The following is a 20,180-nucleotide window of genomic DNA, read 5'->3' as shown; positions in this document are numbered from 1 at the left end:
GAGGAATTATAAGGAATCTGATGGTCCTCAAATTGCTAATAGATATCCGATTAGCTAAAATTTGAGCGGAGAGAATAATTAGATTGAGCGGCTGGAGTGGAGCATTACTTTTTGTTGGACTATTTTTCCTTTACAAAATACCGAACTAGTCACGGATCCATTCAATTTTAGGCGACCATCCGCCATTCTTTCTTCTTCAATCACAGGCATTCATAAATTCATTCACTTCCTGCATCCCTCCTCCTTTGGGTCGAGTTTCTTGTTCAAGATCACATTATTGGATTGAAGAAACGATTCTTCTAGCATATTGTGTTGTTCTTGATTTGGGTTCGTAAAATAAAAGACTTTTGTTTTCCATATATTGTTATGATTAGTCGGAGAAGCTAAACAGTAATTTTTTAAAATTTTATTTTAAAAATCTTTTATAATTTTTATTTTTTTTTATAGATAGTAGTTATCATTGTCGCCGCCGCCGACGCCATGGCTATAGCGGCGGGGGCTTCTTTCGTCTCGCCGGTTAAAACGGAGTCGCGGCGTTTGGCGGTTGGGAGGCCTTCCGTTGATGTGTGTGGTAATAATGGAAAGGTCGAATACGGCCGCCGCCCGGCTTCTGTTCTCGTGGTTAGGGGTTGTTGCCCCGGCGACTCTCTGTCAAACGCCGCCGGGAATGGGATTTATACCGGTGGTGGTATAAATAGCAGCAATAATGACTTCTTGCCTAGACCGCGAGCATTTCCTCCATGTTTGCCCCATTTGCTTCGTGATTCGGAGGAGATTAAGCTCGGAGATGGCGCTTCGGAGTTTTCTGATACCGAAAGCGAACCTTCTCACGAAGGAAGATCGATTGGATTCCCGTACCGTGATCCATCTGAGAAAATTGTGCTTGCTGTTGATATTGATGAGGGTACTACGCTCTTGTTTAACCTATTTTCTCTAGTTTTGATCAATTAAACATTATCTGAGGAAAATTCACAGCCACCCTTCGAAGTTGTGTCTGTTGCACGGGTGTAAACCCGCCTTAGGATCCTAGCTGGCATAGGAGCCTAGCTTGTCCCCTAGATTGTTCATAGCTTATCAGCTCAAATCAAGAAAGCCAATAGGTCGCTGGGAGTTGAAACCCTAACCTCTTTGGGGTAGGGTTTAAGTGAATAGTGTGGCCCCATTCATGTGTGTTATTTGAAATCACAGCAACTTGTGCTGATTCTATGTTCATATATCTGCCATTCAAGTTGAAATATTTACCAAATTCCACCTTTATTGTTGTGTGATATTGTCTCCAATGAGTTGTTTAACGAAATGGCTAATCATGTCTTCTTGTCTCGTACTCTTGTTTGTTTGATCTGTTGTTTTCAATGATTTTTGTTTAATTTGATTTAGTTGTTCATGCTAAGACACTCTGTCTTTCTACTTTTATGTGCAGTTCTTGGAAACTTTGTATCAGCTATCAATCAGTTCATAGCTGATCGGTACTCATCGCATCACTCGGTGTCTGAATATCATGTATATGAGTTTGCCAAGGTACCATCTGTCAATCTTCTACTCGATTTTGGGATTACTGCTGTACAATCTGCTGTCTTTTGCCCTGATAGGTGTCTCTGCTTGCATAGAATCTGTTTTTTTTTTTTTTACTTATATTCTTTTACCATGGAAGAATTGCTTTAACTACCAGGAATATGGAATTCAAAAACTTTCTAGGCTGTCAGTGCTCCAGTCTTATCAATAAATAAAATAAACGAAAGTAAAAGAACCCCACTTTGTTGGAAATGCATTGTCATTATTGTGTCTCAGCTACACTTTCTGCATTTTAGTTAAAAGTATCCCCTCTATTACTATCATCATTCTTTAATTGCTAATGCTATTACACAAAAATCTAACTTTATTTGTCCTGTCTAATTGACCTTTGCTTTCTGTTGCAGATATGGAATTGCTCCAAGGATGAAGGTAACATTGTCGTTTAAACACAGTCCTACAAAGAAAAAAAAAAAAATCTGTAAATATGTACAGAACTTTAAAATAGGGTGCATGCTTGATAGTATTCATTGATGGTTATAGTAATTGGTTCCTTTCTTACGTTCTAGTGTGGTTTATGCATTCAAAATCTGTATTCTATTTTGGATTGGGACATTGAATGGTTGGTTTGTCTAATGTGATTTTTTTTCATGTAACAGCAAATATTCGTGTTCATGAGTTCTTTGACTCGTCCTATTTCAAGACAGCAATCCATCCAATCCCCGGTGCTCAGCAAGCTCTGGAAAATCTATCCAAAGTTTGTAATATGTCGATAGTTACGTATGTATACCTTTCCTCCATTTCCTCCACATGTAATGACCTCTTATAGTGATCACAAATGAAAGTGTGAAGTTAATGATCATTTGATCACAGGTCCCGGCAGTATGCAATTCAAGATCACACAATTCAGTGGATTGAGACACACTTTCCTGGACTTTTTCAGAAAATCCATTTCGGGAATCACTTTGCATTAAATGGAAAATCCATATCCAAATCGGAGATTTGCAGGTACACCACCATCCATCACACAACTCTTCAATACCCCTCATTGTATGTAATCTGGCCAACTAATTCTCTGTACATGCCATGGCAAACCTCAAAAAAACGAATTCTCTTGAATATTGACTGTCTAATGTTGTTGTCTTTGCTTCAATACACTTAATTGTATGTAATTTGGGCAACTAATTCTTTGTCCGTGCCACGCCAAAACCTTAAAAAACGGTTTCTCTTGAAAATTAACTGTCTACTGTTGTAATAATTGAAGCATGTGCTCCATCTCAACTAAATGTCTAAGCTGATAGTTGGATTACACATTTATGTTTATATATTAATGCTCAACAGTAATGATAAAAACCCGATTATGGTAGGTCTCTGGGAGCAGAAGTCTTGATTGATGATAATCCAACATATGCCATTGAGTGTGCAGAAGCCGGAATCAAGGTTCTTCTTTTCGACTACGAGAATTCATATCCATGGAGCAAGACAGAGCTAGTAAATGGACACCCTCTTGTCACCAGAGTCCATAACTGGGGAGATGTTGAGCTCCAATTTGCATCTTGGATCTTACCCAGTAATAACAATGCCATTCCAAACTAGGGTTCATAAACTATTAGTTCATGCACACAGTTGCTGTACATTTCTTAGCCCCACGCAAAAAGGCTAGAACACTTATTGCTAACTTTAAAGACTTTTTGTTAGTATATGTCAACTTCATTTTCAGTTTTGCCAATTTCTTAATTAGCCTCGAACGATTCGATATATATATATGATCAACAACGCTTAATGCATTAAGTCAGATTGTAAACAATCAACAAGGAAAGAAGGAGGAGCATATCTTCTTGACATAGAAATGGCATCTCTTGCCGGCGCAATTTGCAGATCGCCTAACAAAAAGGAATCTTGTATCGGCGCAATTTGCAGATCGCCTAACAAAAAGGAATCTTGTATTATTTATAGTGGATGATCGCCTAACAAAAAGGAATCTTGTATTATTTATAGTGGATGCAATTTCATTAATATCATAACAATTTTACCTAAAGTCGAGAGAAAAGAGTCAGACGGCGCAATTTGCAGATCGCCTAACAAAAAGGAATCTTGTATCGGCGCAATTTGCAGATCGCCTAACAAAAAGGAATCTTGTATTATTTATAGTGGATGATCGCCTAACAAAAAGGAATCTTGTATTATTTATAGTGGATGCAATTTCATTAATATCATAACAATTTTACCTAAAGTCGAGAGAAAAGAGTCAGATTTGATGGCGTGGAATTCTCCATACATGAAACACAAGATATTTATAATCTAATCACGTATGTAGTTGTTACGATTTGAGTTAAAATTGACATATTTTGTCTTGACATAACAACGTGCATCATGTTGGCAGCATTGCGTACTTACTTTCAAAGTGCATATTTTTTCTGCATCACACAAAACTTGAGTGCGTAAGTGATAATCCAAACAAGACGTGTGACTCGTGAGACCCATTGACGGTGCCAAAATTTTGTCCAAATATTGGGGAAATCAAAATTGAGACGTCTCAAACCCATTTTGACCGTATAAAAACTTTATTTAATTTTACAGGTAGCAAAGTAGGCATGCATGCATTTGAGCCCTAACTTAATCAGAATGAGACGTCTCAACCTTCTTGCAATAACAAGGGTGACTAGTTCAACACGGAAGCTATTGACAAGAATCGAAATTATTATAGCTATTCACAAGGAATCAAAATTATAATTGGGATAAAAAGGAATATGATTCTGCATCTATTACCCGGCCATCAAATTGTCCGAAAACGAAAGATGATGAACGCGGTTTCACCCTTCCTTTTAAGGGTCCCACCGGCCATATACAATTATACACCATTTTCTCTTTTACCAATTAAGGATGAGAAAATGAAATGCCATCTTGCAATCTTGTACGGTCTTTTCCTTTTGTCATTGGCACAATAATTCACTGTCGGTTGTAGGATTGTAGTTGTAGCATACTTTATCGTTATTTGAAGGTATGTCCTCGGTGAACTAGTCAGTTAAGAATATTACTACTAAGTATAATTTAATAGGATCATAAATAGATAAATCAGCTACTCAAACAAAAAAATTAATTAATATATAATTTCTACAGAAGAATTTAGAATTTTACGGTGACTCAAGTGAAAAAACAGAATTGAATTTGAATTTTTGACTGTGATATATGCAAAATTTGAGATAAGATCCTATGGTTTTTGAGTAGTGGACTCAAATTTCTTTTTTAGAAACAAATTAAAGTTGCATGACTCAGTGCATGGTATGCGCCATGCGGAATCTGACCAGCACAACATGATCTGACAGTCTAAAAATGTAAAAGATATTATTCCAAATCCAAAAGAAAAAGCAGCTGGCCTGGAGCTTCTCATCTTTATCGATCTTTCTGGATGCATTTTAGAATATAATATATGTACTATGTGTGTGTTTGTTCAAGAAAGAACATCACAGGGCCCTCTGCAACATAGCTTCAAAGTGTCAAAATTTGAGTGAGATAAATCTTAATAACATTAGTAACCACAAAGTTAGAGGCCAGTTATATTACAGTTTTTTTTAACATTATCAAACATCAAAGAGTGCCTTTTCACCATAGACCAATCTCTAAATGAGAGTACTAATTAATAACGGTTAACTCTTAAGGCATTAACTCCTCTATTAAAACTAACTCGAAGGTGTTTGTAGGGTTAAATAATATTGTGGACCACAAATACTTCATAAATATTTATTTTTAGTGTATTAAAAATTCATTTTAATGTACTAAAAATTTATTTTTAAATAATAAAAAATAAATATTCACTATATTAAAAATTAAATGAATCTTACATAAGGTGAATTATGTATGGAGTTCTACTGCATATACTCTCAAATCTTACTCCTTCAAATTTATTGTCTGATGTGATGTGACAGTGCTGATAAATTTTTTTTTTCTTCCTGTGAATCCCAATAAAAGTGTTTATATCAAAAATTTTAAGCTGAGAGTAGAGAATGAGAGAAGGTAGAGTATTTTCCTTATGTATAATGATTGTGCATGCATGCAAGCGGCTGGCTGGCATCCACGAAGATCCGATCCTCCGCGTTTGGTTTATGACAATGAGTTAAAGCCTATCGGTCCAACTAAGTACTTGCCCCATTTTTTTGTTTTCCTTTTTTAATTCAAGTATTACTTGTCGAGTCTAAAGATATAAATAATACAAACACATGTCTTGTCTAGTCTGAGAGTCTATATATACAGTTGCAGATCGAGGAGAGCTAGTTACGATGTTGTGAGAAGTCAAACGTAGTAATTACACGCACCAAACCGTGCATGTTGGCCCTGTCCATTGTAGCTGCCACGTTTGAACACCGGCCTGGCCTGACAACAGCAATGAATGCCGCTGGGAAATCATGACTTCTTTCTTCATCAGTTTAAGTGCTCCGTTTCGCTCTGCGTTTTTTAGTGCTAAAACTTAATTATCGGAATTGAAATGGCTCGTTCCTTATTGTCTGCCTTGTTTCTGGTAATATTGTGTGTGTGTAATCTGTCCGGCGGGGGGGACGCCGGAGTGGGATTTGATCCGGCGGAGATTTTGAAGGTTTCTGCGCCGGATTTCGTGGAGTCTGTCAAGACCACCATCGACGTTGTCCAGCAGGTCACGTCTGTGGTGGCGAAAGTTGGGAATGTTTTTGGGGATTTTAGGCTTTCTAATGCCGTCTCCGATTGCCTTGATTTGCTTGACCTCTCTGCCGATGAACTCTCATCCACTCTCCTTGCTTCTCAGAATCCAATTGGTATGTTTTTCAATCTCTTTTCTTTCTAAATAAGATTAATTACATTATGTTCTCAAATAATCACAAAATTACTAGTTTGATTTCATTTGAATTAACTTATTGACCTCTTTGTTTAAAAAAAAAAAAAAGTTATTGATCTCTTTATAATTCTTTACCTATTAACATCACAATGTTATTTAGTATACATTCTAAGTTATAAGTTATACATTTTTCTATCATTGACAAAAAAAAAAAAAAAAAAGATTGAAATCACATAAATGGAACCATACTAAAAAATCAGATTAAAATTGAATTCAAATCAATAAGTTAGTCTTTAGTAGTAGCATTATAAATCATAACTTTTCCTTTAAAGTAGGTCTTTGTAGTCACTTTCTAAGTGGTAGATTATGGATAAAGACACAAAATTTCACACTAATAGAGGTAACCATCACTGTAATTTATCTTTTTATTATTATAGATAAGAAATTTCAACTTGTGTGGATAAGTTCTTTACATGCATTATATCAGAATTCAATTAATTAGTACTGGGTATGTTTTACTTGAAACATTATGAACTTATATGTTTTTTTTTCCCAAATTTTTGAACGTGAGAGTGTTATAATGCAATAGAATTTAGTAATGGTTGATGAGAGATTATTGCATTATTCACAGGTAAAAGGAACAATAGCACGGGCAATCTGAGCGCTGATTTAAGGGCGTGGTTGAGCGGGGCGATGATCAATCAAGACACCTGCATTGAAGGCTTCGACGGCACCGATGGTTTGGTCAAGAATTTGGTCGCCGGAACCCTAAACCAGATATCTTCCTCCATCCGCGACGTTCTAGCCATGGTACGCCCGATTCCCCCCGGCCCCAAGTTTCAAGGCAGGAAGCTTATTAGAGAATTCCCTTCCTGGCTAAAATCCGGTGACCGGAGACTCCTACAGTCCAATGTGGTGACGGCGGATGCTGTGGTGGCGCTTGACGGCACCGGGAATTTCACCTCCATAAAACACGCCATCTCCGCCGCCCCCGAACTCAGCTCCCGGCGCTACGTCATATATGTCAAGAAGGGAGTGTACAGAGAATATATAGAGATTGGTAAGAAGAAATGGAACATAGTCCTGATCGGAGATGGCATGGATCAAACCGTCATTTCCGGCAACCGCAGCTACGTCGACGGTTGGACCACCTATAAATCCGCAACTTTCGGTAATTGCCTAAAATAGAGTTCTGATTATAATTTTGATCCCTCACTATCACTTAATTTTCAGTCACCAATAATCTTTTGGTCTGCTGACATAATCTATTCTCTCAAATAAAAAGTCATGAATTTGAGATTCGGTAAATTAATTTATACTACATTATAATACTACATTGTAATAGAGTGAATTTGATGAAGAAGACTCCTCACAAAATCTATAGTAATTACAATAGTGTAGGACAGGATTTGAGCAGGAAAACATTTCTTGTACGTATTATTTGTTTTCTCGTAGTACGTACGGTTGTCGGTTGATTCATCGTACATTAATATATTTTTGCAGCTGTGAAGGGCCAAGGGTTCATAGCACGCGATGTGACATTTGAGAACACGGCGGGGCCGGAAAAGCACCAGGCGGTGGCATTCCGGTCAGATTCCGATTTATCGGTGCTATTCCGGTGCGCAATAAGGGGCTATCAAGACACGCTCTACGCACATTCCATGCGACAATTCTACCGGGAATGCAAGATCACCGGCACGGTGGACTTCATCTTCGGCGACAGCACGGCGGTGTTTCAGAGCTGCGAGATCTCGGCCCGAAAGGGCCTCCCCAATCAAAAGAACACAATCACCGCGCACGGCCGGAAAGACCCGGCGGAGCCCACCGGATTCTCCATCCAATTCTGTAACATCACGGCGGAGCCGGAGTTGCTGGCTGCCGGAAACTCCACCGCCTCGTACCTCGGCCGGCCGTGGAGGCTTTATTCACGCACGGTTTTCATGCAATCGTACATTAGCAGCGCGATCCGGCCCGAAGGGTGGCTGGAATGGGACGGGGATTATGCATTGGACTCGCTGTTTTATGGGGAATTTTCGAACTACGGGCCCGGTGCGGGTTTGGGCAATCGAGTGAAGTGGCCCGGTTACCACCTTATGAATGAATCGGCCCAGGCCCATAATTTCACGGTGGCCGAGTTCATTTTGGGTAACTCGTGGTTGCCCTCGACCGGTGTGAAATACGCGGCCGGTTTATCGGTTTAAGTACGGTTCATATGCTACTGTCCATTTTATTCATTTATGGTATTTAATTTTTAAATTCTTGGTTACCTTTCATGGAGGGTGACATTGATGGAGAATTCCCCTCGCCTCCACGTTCTTCCATAATTGCTTAGTTTGATATTAGCTGGAGTTGAATTGAGTCTAGTAGAGAGTGCATCGCAATTGGGATGTTATTTTAAAAAATAAAAAACTATTGGAATTGATACGGTTGGTTTTACAATGGGTACAACCAACGACCGGTTAATGCAATAATTGATCGGAAAATTAAAAATTTTGTAAAGAAAATTTAAAGAATCATCACTGAAAAATATTATTACTGTGAGTGAAAATGATTTTGAACCCTTTACATGCTTTTTTCATAATATTTATATAGCTCAAATTTAATTATGGTAGTCAGCCTAAACAATGAAAGTGAATCCTTCAAAACGTGTACTTTAATTAATTACAAATTGATTACGTACTAAAAAATATATAATTTTATAAACTCTTAACAAATTGTTCAGGCTGTCTCCTCAAAAAATAAGTATGGAATAACTATATCACAATATCTTAAAATTGGTCTAAAAATTTTTCAATAGTACTTACTATAAATAGTTTCAAATTATACAACTCATCAATACATTACACCATTTGTTTTAAAAAGTATTGATCCATTTAACTATGTTTGTTATGACATTGATGGAGGAAATGACATTTCCCAAAATTGTCACATTTGTTAACTTTTGATGATGACAAAAATTTTACTTATTACCGGTAGGTGCATTGTCAATATTACAAATGGAGCAAACACTTTTGGAATCCCCAATACATACAAGTACGTGGAGAGTGTAGCTAAGAGCATGGAACTCAGGAATGGACAAAAATGGGGACGGCTTCATCGCTAACATCCAACGGCGACGATACAATGGGGGAAAACGACATGGATTTTTTTCGCGTTGCCGTTTTCAATGTTGTCGGCCCAGTTCCTACATATGACATGCTAGCGTTCACATGTGATGTTTGCATCACTCTTACTAAACTTGAATTCACGGGGGATTTCGATATTGTCAACTAATACATATAAGATATTCTCTTATATAAATTATATTGTTATTGCTATTTTTATTACTATTTGTTTTGTACATTAGGCACTTTAACTTATGGCAATATTAATCTTATACACCCTGCACAAAAGAGGTATTTATCTAATTTGTTCGGACAAAGTTTCATAATAACTAATCTCATGTTCCTAATCTATTCACTCTCATACTGTATCTGAAATAAGATTTTAAGGTGATTGGTAAACCAAATGAGTGGTCAACCAGACATTATTATTATTATTACTATTATTATTATTATTATTATTGTTTACCAATAGCCCACTGCTAAATTGATACATTCAACTACCCATCCCTTTCTTTTTGGGTTAGTTCTTTTAAGTCGCACAAATTAAAGATATCATTAGGTGTTTAGTATATACTTATTCACGGGTCTTTAACTCTTTAATTATAATAATAATAATAATAATAATAATAATAATAATAATAATAATCTATCTTGAGGATATAGAGGTTAGACTAATTAATTTAGGTAGAGTATAGGGTTTGGACATTCTAATATCTTTGTAATTGATTGACTTAATTATTATAATATTTTTATTCTCAATAGTATATATACTGAGCAAGGTGCGTGTTGCACAGTGCAAGGTTGCCTCAAGTACGTGGGATATTTGGTTGGGACTCCACATCGTGTTCTAGATATTTTCAGTGTTTAATTTGTGGACATCCCTAGTGGCAATCAGTGACCCTCTTTGCAATAGTGTTGTGGCACATCTCATGGTTCGTGGAAAAATCAACAATCACAGGAACATATAAAAGGTGGCTAACATTAATTGCAAATGCATAAAAATTTATATTTGAAAATCAATGTTAGAAATGGTATTAACTTCTTATTGCATTTATTGCAAAGTTGTAATATTATAGTTCAATCATTATACAATTTGAAGCCAAAAGGGCAGCTCATCATCTCACTTTCAATCCCAGATTCTTTGATTTTTTGCACTTTAATTTTCCAAATTTAATTCATGTGACTAACTGAACTGCCATGCGTTTGCATTTTATTTCTCTAGTTACATGGCTAGTAATCTTTGTCAAAAACTATCGCTGATTAATTGTAATTTCTAAGAGCAATAATATTTTTTTTATTGACTAAGTCGTGATACAAATGATCATTTACGATATATTTGTGCATATTTATAAAATTAAAATTATAATTTCACTCTTTATATATAAAATAAATTTTAAAAAATGACAATGATTCCTCCATCCTCTTGAGTAAGGTAGTAGTACTGTAGTAGCAATAGAAAAAGTTTTTTTTTTTTTTTCCTTTTTTCTTTTTTTAAAGAAACTTTGACAAGATAGTAGATATTTTGGAAGTAAAAAAAATATCATGAGATATGAGGTACTTGGGAATGCAAAAGTACCTGCGACCATTATGTAATATGTACTATGCATGAGCATGGCAGACAACTTGGTGGGCCATCTCTGCTTTAATTTAGATCACCCAAAAAGAAAAAAATATAAAAAAGAAGAAGAAAAAAAAAAAAAAAAAAAGAAGAAGAAGAAGAAGAAATGGCTAACAGTGATTCTTCCCTCCTCGCTAATGAAACCAAATTACCATTCATTACCTTAACGACCACTTTTTGGACTGATTAATGCACGTCGGCAGCATGTAATGCGCGCACATGCAAAACGCATCACCTAAATTTATCCTTTTACTTTCTGTTCAATCACTAGTGTTAGTTATTGTCTTTAATCATATTTTTTAATGGGAATATTCTTGAAACCTTAATGGCTCCAACAACAAGAGTCTTATCATTCTTATTAAACTATACTCAACCTGCACCAGAGATTTATTGGACTCATATGAAAAATGATAAAGTGAATAATTCTGATGGGTTGGATATTGGAGAGGTTTAGCGGACTGACTTGGTTCAAGTGGTCGACTCGGGCCCACTTTGGTCTAGAGTCGGCATTACATAGACTGAACACTTATTTTGGGACTAACTTAAAAAAAACTGTCATATATTGAGATAGTAAGATTTGAGAGTACGTACAGATAGTAAAACTCTTTCTTGAATTATAATGTGATGAATACGTGATGGTCCTAGATTTTATAATGTCACACTTATTCTCTGTCACAAATGTAATAGTATAAATATGTCACTATAATTTACTGCCATGTGAGGGAGCTATCAACTACGGATGATTGACAGATCCATGCAGCTGCTAGCACAACTTGTTCTCCCATCCCAGACTCAAATCCTTAACCTTAATTCTTTACTCTGCATTTTCAGTCTATATATATAGATAATAGCCAGAAGAACAATCTGTATAAGCTTGTCTGAGTTACTCTATAATGGCCATGGCGCGTTTGCGTCTTCTTCTCCTTTTTCTTCTTCTCTCTGTCCATTTATTCGCAGCTAAAACTGCAGATTTCAACAATTATCCCATCACTTCTGCGGCGAATTTCTGCAAGTCTAAACCCCACCCCGATGCTTGTTTGCACTCCATTAAACTTTCAATTTCCATAAACATAAGCCCAAATGTCTTGAACTTTCTCCTCCAGTCCCTGAAGACGGCGTTAACCCAGGCCGGAAAGTTGTCGGACCTGTTCGCCGTCTCCGGCTCCGGCGGGAATATCGTCGAGAAACAGAGGGGGACCGTTCAGGATTGCAAAGACCTGCACGAACGCACGGTTTCGTCGTTGAAAAAATCCGTTTCCCGGCTAAGCGCGTCGCCGGACGCTCGGAAGATTGCGGACGCGAAGGCGTTTCTCAGCGCGGCGATGACGAACAAAGCGACGTGCTTGGAAGGATTGGAATCTTCGACGGGTCCCATGAAAACAACGTTGGTGGGCTCCATCGAGGACACCTACAAGCACGTCGCCAACAGTCTCTCGGCTCTCGCCCAGCCCGGCCGCGCGGCGACAAAAAGCGGCGGAGATAACGGTGGTCGGAGGCGGTTAATGTCGGCGGATTTTCCGGGATGGCTGTCGGGCAAGGACCGCCGAATCTTGGACGATTACTACAACGATTATGACCAGAGTGACACGCTGACGGTAGCGGCTGACGGGACGGGGAACTTCACGACCGTCACGGACGCCGTTAATTTTGCTCCCAATAACAGCGATGTCCGAATCTTCATATACGTAAAACAAGGGGTGTATCAAGAAAATTTGGTGATTCCGGGCTGGAAGCCTAACATCGTTCTGCTAGGAGACGGAAGTAACGTCACTACCATCACCGGTAACAGAAGTAACGTCGGCGGCTGGACCACCTTCCGAAGCGCCACCGTTGGTAACGTTAACTTAATAATACGTTCCTATCTTATAGTCTAGAAATTCTAGATCTAGCATTCTTAATCACTGCATCTACATCTACTTTCTACTCATTTCTAAATTTAATTTTTTGTGTTTAATAGTATTTTAAGTGTAATTATTAAATGAACAAATTTTTGAATCAGACACATAAAATAGACAGAGTATAATACTGACTCCGATTCAAATTTTTTATCCACCAGCGGTTTCCGGCGACGGTTTCTTGGCGCGTGACATCGCCTTCGAGAACACGGCGGGGCCGGAGAACCACCAAGCCGTGGCCCTGCGGATCAACGCCGATTTAGCCGCCGTGTACCGGTGCACCATAGCCGGATTCCAAGACTCCCTCTACGTACACTCGTTCCGCCAGTTCTACCGGGAATGCGACATCTACGGCACCATAGATTACATCTTCGGCAACGCCGCCGCCGTCTTCCAGGGCTGCAACATCGTCTCCAGAATGCCGATGCCCGGCCAATTCACCGTCGTCACCGCCCAATCCCGCGGCAACCCGTTCGAAGTAACGGGAATCGCCATACAGAACTGCTCGATCCTCGCGACCTACGACCTGTACAACAATTCGAACGCCGTCAAGAGCTACCTCGGCCGGCCGTGGCAAAATTACTCCGTTACGGTCTACATTGAATCCTACATTGACGATTTCATAGCGCCCGAAGGGTGGACCAACTGGGTCGGCGATGACGGGCTGGACACGTTGTACTATGGAGAGTATCAAAACAATGGTCCGGGTTCGGGTACGGAGAATCGGGTCGGTTGGGCGGGCTTTCATGTTATGGATTATAATGATGCCTTGAACTACACTGTGTCGGAGTTCATCACCGGAGATGAATGGTTGGATTCTACTTCCTTCCCATATGATGATGGGATATAATTTTTATTTTTATTTTTATTTTTATTTTAATATTAAATAATCACTAAGCTCAAGTGAAAAATAGTGGATAATTTTGGTTTCTAAGGTTACGGCAATTTATTGCTAAGTACATACATAAATGTCTCCTAGGATATTGGTCCAGTCTTGACGGCGAACCGACGGCATTATCATAGTTTTTGTAGTGATGATATATATAGTGATAATGGATAACTATTACTTAATAAAAAAGTTATGATTAATAATGTAAGATGTGTGTCTTGCCAAATCAAAAGATAGTAAGCGCTTTGCGAGAGAATTTATCTTTTATGAATAAAGTTATGATTAATAATTTAAAATGTGTATTCATTAAGTGCAGATTTAAAGTGTATTTGTTACTATTAGTTGTAAACTATAAGAATTGCATTAATAATAAGTATATATTTATTTACTCAAATCATATTTATTTTCCCTGTTTTACATAATATTTATTGTTGGTCCAAAGCAAGCTAAAAAGTCTAGAATGAGGGATTCAATAGACTTTTTTCAAATTTTCGATCGTAGCTCTAAGTGTGGTAAAAATAAAGTTAAGGAAATAAATTTCCTTGCAGCATAAATCTCAAACTTGCTTAAAATATGTGGTTGTAGCGCTTTATGAATTGTGTATTGTGAATAAAAGTTATGGGGTTAGTTGCATAGTAATAACAATAGCAATAAAAGTAAAATGCAAGAGATAATTTTTAAATGGTTTGACGAACCCAACCTATACCCACTCTTCCCTTTTACTCCAACGAGGAATTTCACTAAGTATTTTCTCCAATACAAAGTGCGGACAGAAGCACACTACTTATACTGTATTTGACAATCTTGAGATAGTGATCAAATTACTATGATGCTCTATCATTTACTGTCCGACAATCTTTGAGATAGAAAATAGTTCCATTGTATCTTCCTATCTTTCACTGCCTAACAATCCTTGATATAGAAAGCAACTACACCATCTTTCTATCATTCACTGCTCAATTGGAGCTTACTAATGATCTATAACCAAGTTCCTTTGCACACAACTACTAAATTCCTTGAAAGATGGTGTTATTGTTGAGTGCTGAAATTTCAAAATAATCAACGCATTTTTTTATAGCTTACAATTCACAAGTGACATTAAATAGAGCACTATGATCTTCGTTATATGATGTATTATGTAGTTCTTGCAAGACTTTTTTACTTATTTCAATTGGAAAACTCAACCTACGCTGACTCTTCCCCTTTCACTAAGTATTTTATCCAATAAAAATGCGAATAGAAGCACACCGCTTCTAGCGTATTTGACAATCCTTGAGATAGTGATCAAGTTACAATTATGAACTATCATTCACTGTCTGACAATCCTTGAGATAGAAAACAACTGCACTATCTTTCTATCCTTCACTGCCTGATTGGAGCTTACTAATGACCTATAACCAAGTCCCCTTGCAAACTGCTACTAAATTCCTTGAAAGATGGTTGTTGAGTTATGGAATTTCAAAATAATTAACGTATTTTTTTTTTTGGAGCTTACAACTCACAAGTACATTATATCGAGCACTTTGATCTTTGATCTTTGTTCTATAATGTATTCCGTAATTCTCACCAAAACTTTTTACTTTACTTATTTCAGATAAGCTATTATATACTTGCCTATTACTGAATAACATAGATTAATAATATTAACATCAAGCCAAACACTTTGTGCTTAGTAAGAAGGAATAACTTATTATGTTGTGTTGACTGCTTCATCCTAGTTTGTAGGATTAGAATAAGTCTAGCTATTAACTGTTTCGTAGACTATGGAGTTTCAGTTGTATGCATGGCTATTTAAGCCTTCCAAACCTGTTGGTGAAATATATTCATTATTCTATTTCTATATGGTATCAAGAGTCATACTCTAGCGAGAATTAATATTTTTTTCCCCTCTTCCTTCATCTTGCTGTGTTGGTCATCATGGCTTCTTCCTCAGACACCCATATTATTCAAATCAATGCTCCTACCAATTTCCCCATCAGATTAACATCATCTAACTTCCAAGTTTGGAGGAGACAAATGCAAGCTTCTCTCATTGGCTTGGGTTTGCTTGGGTATATTGATGGCACAAACCAGGCTCCTGCACAGTTTTCTAACGTTGCTCAGAAAGAAATCAATGCTGCTTACACCAGCTGGTTTAGACAAGACCAAACCATCCTAAATGCTATTTTAGGGAGCTGTTCAGACACAATTCAACCATTGATCTCATCAGCAGTGTCCTCGACAATCGCATGGGACCGGTTAACATCCACCTTTGCCAGTTCCTCACCGTCTCGTATTATGTCCCTCAAAACAAAATTGGCTTCCAATCCCCAGAGTGGCTGTCCGGTTGAAGAGTATATCGATGAAATGTTCAGTATTGCAGAATCACTTGCACTTGCTCAACATCCAATAAGTGAGCAAGACCTGGTTGTTCATATTCTCACTCAATTAAATGATGAGTATGATCATATTGTTCCTGCCCTGCGTGTGCGTCCGGAGCCCATCACCTTCTCAGAACTAAAGGACGTGCTTGTTGAATTTGAGAGACAACAACGGAAGAAGGATGCTGCTAGACAATCTGTAGTGGCTACGGTGAATGTGACGCAAAGACAACATGGATTTCCAAACTCTNGTAACAATGGTCAATCTTTTTCACAGTATTCGCACTCACGGAATTTCAATCAACAACGACGGAATGTGATCTGTAAGTTCTGTAATCTCATTGGTCATGAGACTCGTGAGTGTCGCAAGTTGCAACGTTTCTTGCGGGATAATAATGTCTCCCTAGAAACTAAGTTTGGCACCAGGCCGGTAGTAAACACTACTACGACAACTACTGCTCATGATCAACAACCTTGGTTGTTTGATTCTGGTGCATCCCATCATACTACTTCCGACCCTTCGGTGCTTCACTCTGTTACTGAATACGGTGGTCCAGACGAAATTCATTTGGGTGATGGTAAGTCCTTGTCAATTTCTCATACTGGCCAAGCTATTCTTCCTACTCCTGACCGTGGTTTAGCCTTATCTAATGTCCTCTGTGTTCCTCAATTACAAAGAAACCTAGTCTCTGTTTCTAAACTTTGCAAGTCTAATAATGTCTCTGTTGAATTTTTTGATAAATATTTTGTTGTGAAGGATCGATCCACGGGGGCGCTACTTCTGCAAGGGAGGAACGTGCATGATGTGTATAGTGCTCCCATTTCATTCCCACCACAAATAAATGCGGCTACCAAGTCCTCTCTTACAAGTTGGCATCACACTCTAGGTCACCCATCTAATAAAACTCTTGCTCAGGTACTCAGAAGTGCCAATATTCCCTTTCGGCCTACTTCTGATTTATATTGTAAGTCTTGCTTAAGCAACAAGAGTCACAAGTTACCATTCTATAATAATTCCATGACTAGTACAAGACCTCTTGAACTATTTAAGTCTTCCAAACCTGTTGGTGAAATATATTCATTATTCTATTTCTATACTTAGATTGCATGTGGTGATTCTCTTGACTTTGAGAGGTCATGTAGTGATTGAGCTATAGTAGAAGCTTTTTTTAGTATTAAAAAAAAAAATTAACATCAATACATATCCAAGACTCTCTATCTTTGTTTAATAAATAAATATTATTCAATAAATGCATGATTAGTCAATTATAACGGTGTACATTAACATCAACAAAGTTGTTTTTTTCTTAATATTATCAAATAAATGCACAATTGGTCAATTTTAAGCGTGTATATTAACATCAACAAAGATATTCATAGATTCACGCGGTGGGCTACCAAACAACAATCGAGCTCAACTTTTCTTGGCTGGTTTATAGTCAAGATTGTCTGTTGTTTTTTGTTGCTATGCCATGACGGATACATTTTGTAGGCGAATGAAATCTGACAGCAGTTTCAATTTTGACGCATATTAATTTAATGTTTGGGAGTGAGAAAAAAGGGTTGTTATGCCGTGGACCTGAGTCTACATTCACATACGCTATACTTTACATTCACATATATTATACTCTACATTCACAATTTGTAAACTCCACATTCACACATTACAGGATTATATGTTTAAAGGCAAAAACTTGTGTGAGACCATCTCAACATGAGACGGTCGGGTCGGGTCGGGTCAATATGCAAATGTAACACTTATATGTACAAATGTCTTACTTATATGCTCAAATGTAATACTAATCAAAAATAAAATTTTTGTTACTTATAAGGGTAAATGTAATACTTTTAAGGGAAAATACAATACTTTTACATTTCGATTTAAAAGTANTGCTAAATCGAATCGAGGTAACAATGGTCAATCTTTTTCACAGTATTCGCACTCACGGAATTTCAATCAACAACGACGGAATGTGATCTGTAAGTTCTGTAATCTCATTGGTCATGAGACTCGTGAGTGTCGCAAGTTGCAACGTTTCTTGCGGGATAATAATGTCTCCCTAGAAACTAAGTTTGGCACCAGGCCGGTAGTAAACACTACTACGACAACTACTGCTCATGATCAACAACCTTGGTTGTTTGATTCTGGTGCATCCCATCATACTACTTCCGACCCTTCGGTGCTTCACTCTGTTACTGAATACGGTGGTCCAGACGAAATTCATTTGGGTGATGGTAAGTCCTTGTCAATTTCTCATACTGGCCAAGCTATTCTTCCTACTCCTGACCGTGGTTTAGCCTTATCTAATGTCCTCTGTGTTCCTCAATTACAAAGAAACCTAGTCTCTGTTTCTAAACTTTGCAAGTCTAATAATGTCTCTGTTGAATTTTTTGATAAATATTTTGTTGTGAAGGATCGATCCACGGGGGCGCTACTTCTGCAAGGGAGGAACGTGCATGATGTGTATAGTGCTCCCATTTCATTCCCACCACAAATAAATGCGGCTACCAAGTCCTCTCTTACAAGTTGGCATCACACTCTAGGTCACCCATCTAATAAAACTCTTGCTCAGGTACTCAGAAGTGCCAATATTCCCTTTCGGCCTACTTCTGATTTATATTGTAAGTCTTGCTTAAGCAACAAGAGTCACAAGTTACCATTCTATAATAATTCCATGACTAGTACAAGACCTCTTGAACTATTTAAGTCTTCCAAACCTGTTGGTGAAATATATTCATTATTCTATTTCTATACTTAGATTGCATGTGGTGATTCTCTTGACTTTGAGAGGTCATGTAGTGATTGAGCTATAGTAGAAGCTTTTTTTAGTATTAAAAAAAAAAATTAACATCAATACATATCCAAGACTCTCTATCTTTGTTTAATAAATAAATATTATTCAATAAATGCATGATTAGTCAATTATAACGGTGTACATTAACATCAACAAAGTTGTTTTTTTCTTAATATTATCAAATAAATGCACAATTGGTCAATTTTAAGCGTGTATATTAACATCAACAAAGATATTCATAGATTCACGCGGTGGGCTACCAAACAACAATCGAGCTCAACTTTTCTTGGCTGGTTTATAGTCAAGATTGTCTGTTGTTTTTTGTTGCTATGCCATGACGGATACATTTTGTAGGCGAATGAAATCTGACAGCAGTTTCAATTTTGACGCATATTAATTTAATGTTTGGGAGTGAGAAAAAAGGGTTGTTATGCCGTGGACCTGAGTCTACATTCACATACGCTATACTTTACATTCACATATATTATACTCTACATTCACAATTTGTAAACTCCACATTCACACATTACAGGATTATATGTTTAAAGGCAAAAACTTGTGTGAGACCATCTCAACATGAGACGGTCGGGTCGGGTCGGGTCAATATGCAAATGTAACACTTATATGTACAAATGTCTTACTTATATGCTCAAATGTAATACTAATCAAAAATAAAATTTTTGTTACTTATAAGGGTAAATGTAATACTTTTAAGGGAAAATACAATACTTTTACATTTCGATTTAAAAGTATTACATTTTTCCACAAAAGTATTATATTTGCCCTTATAAGTAAGGGGCACTTGTTAACATTACTTATTATGAAAAATGTATTACTTTTTCTCTAATAAGTAACAAAAATTGTATTTTTGATTAATGTTATATTTGAGCATATAAGTATGACATTTGCATGGTGCATTGACCCGACCCGACCCGTCTCACAAATAAGGATCCGCGAGAGGTCTCACACAAGTGTGCAACTATATTACCACTGTTATGCATTCACACATTCAAAACTCTATATTCACAGATCCTATACTCCACATTCACAACTTGAGAACTCCACATTCACACATTATAGGGCTACAAGTTGCTAGAACTTCTTAACTCTATTACAGATTCACACATGCATAACTCTACATTCACGATTTCGATACTCCATATTTACAATTTGAAACCTCCACATTCACACATTTCTGGGCAA

At 37.4% G+C, this 20,180-nt stretch overlaps 3 protein-coding genes across 4 annotated transcripts; all 3 read left to right on the top strand.

Annotated features, from left to right (window-relative positions):
* Nucleotides 1–7: 7 nt before the first annotated feature.
* On the top strand, nt 8–3,238 carry LOC116007841. Of its 2 annotated transcripts, none has more exons than XM_031248516.1 (7): nt 8–327; nt 452–904; nt 1,421–1,518; nt 1,917–1,941; nt 2,169–2,289; nt 2,383–2,517; nt 2,877–3,238. In XM_031248516.1, the coding sequence occupies exons 2-7, from the start codon at nt 481–483 to the stop codon at nt 3,103–3,105; spliced, it is 1,032 nt and encodes a 343-aa protein (XP_031104376.1). In that variant the 5' UTR covers nt 8–327; nt 452–480; the 3' UTR covers nt 3,106–3,238. The 2 variants fall into 2 exon arrangements, with proteins under 2 accessions (XP_031104376.1, XP_031104370.1); XM_031248510.1 differs by having other exon boundaries at nt 9–327; nt 448–904.
* A 2,495-nt stretch (nt 3,239–5,733) lies between these two features.
* On the top strand, nt 5,734–9,642 carry LOC116007833 (pectinesterase/pectinesterase inhibitor PPE8B-like). The gene is made up of 4 exons (XM_031248502.1): nt 5,734–6,296; nt 6,948–7,487; nt 7,820–8,517; nt 9,293–9,642. The coding sequence occupies exons 1-3, from the start codon at nt 5,993–5,995 to the stop codon at nt 8,515–8,517; spliced, it is 1,542 nt and encodes a 513-aa protein (XP_031104362.1). The 5' UTR covers nt 5,734–5,992; the 3' UTR covers nt 9,293–9,642.
* Nucleotides 9,643–11,754: 2,112 nt separating this feature from the next.
* On the top strand, nt 11,755–14,054 carry LOC116011437 (probable pectinesterase/pectinesterase inhibitor 12). Its single transcript, XM_031250999.1, has 2 exons — nt 11,755–12,871; nt 13,095–14,054. Exons 1-2 carry the CDS (start codon nt 11,932–11,934, stop codon nt 13,781–13,783), a joined length of 1,629 nt encoding a protein of 542 aa, XP_031106859.1. The 5' UTR covers nt 11,755–11,931; the 3' UTR covers nt 13,784–14,054.
* Nucleotides 14,055–20,180: the final 6,126 nt, after the last annotated feature.

The sequence above is a fragment of the Ipomoea triloba genome, chromosome 2, assembly GCF_003576645.1.
Source record: "Ipomoea triloba cultivar NCNSP0323 chromosome 2, ASM357664v1".
Classification (NCBI taxonomy): Eukaryota; Viridiplantae; Streptophyta; class Magnoliopsida; order Solanales; family Convolvulaceae; genus Ipomoea; species Ipomoea triloba.
Note: the sequence above shows the minus strand (reverse complement) of the source record. Positions and strands in the feature narration are given on the sequence as shown.

Excerpts from the sequence above, each read along its gene's own strand:
- LOC116007841 (XM_031248516.1), top strand. The coding sequence starts at position 481 with ATGGCTATAGCGGCGGGGGCTTCTTTCGTCTCGCCGGTTAAAACGGAG. Across the intron at positions 1,942-2,168 it reads GAATTGCTCCAAGGATGAAG|CAAATATTCGTGTTCATGAG; the intron begins GTAACATTGTCG and ends TTCATGTAACAG. Across the intron at positions 2,518-2,876 it reads TCCAAATCGGAGATTTGCAG|GTCTCTGGGAGCAGAAGTCT; the intron begins GTACACCACCAT and ends CGATTATGGTAG.
- LOC116007833 (XM_031248502.1), top strand. The coding sequence starts at position 5,993 with ATGGCTCGTTCCTTATTGTCTGCCTTGTTTCTGGTAATATTGTGTGTG. Across the intron at positions 6,297-6,947 it reads TGCTTCTCAGAATCCAATTG|GTAAAAGGAACAATAGCACG; the intron begins GTATGTTTTTCA and ends CATTATTCACAG. Across the intron at positions 7,488-7,819 it reads CTATAAATCCGCAACTTTCG|CTGTGAAGGGCCAAGGGTTC; the intron begins GTAATTGCCTAA and ends ATATTTTTGCAG.
- LOC116011437 (XM_031250999.1), top strand. The coding sequence starts at position 11,932 with ATGGCCATGGCGCGTTTGCGTCTTCTTCTCCTTTTTCTTCTTCTCTCT. Across the intron at positions 12,872-13,094 it reads CTTCCGAAGCGCCACCGTTG|CGGTTTCCGGCGACGGTTTC; the intron begins GTAACGTTAACT and ends TTTATCCACCAG.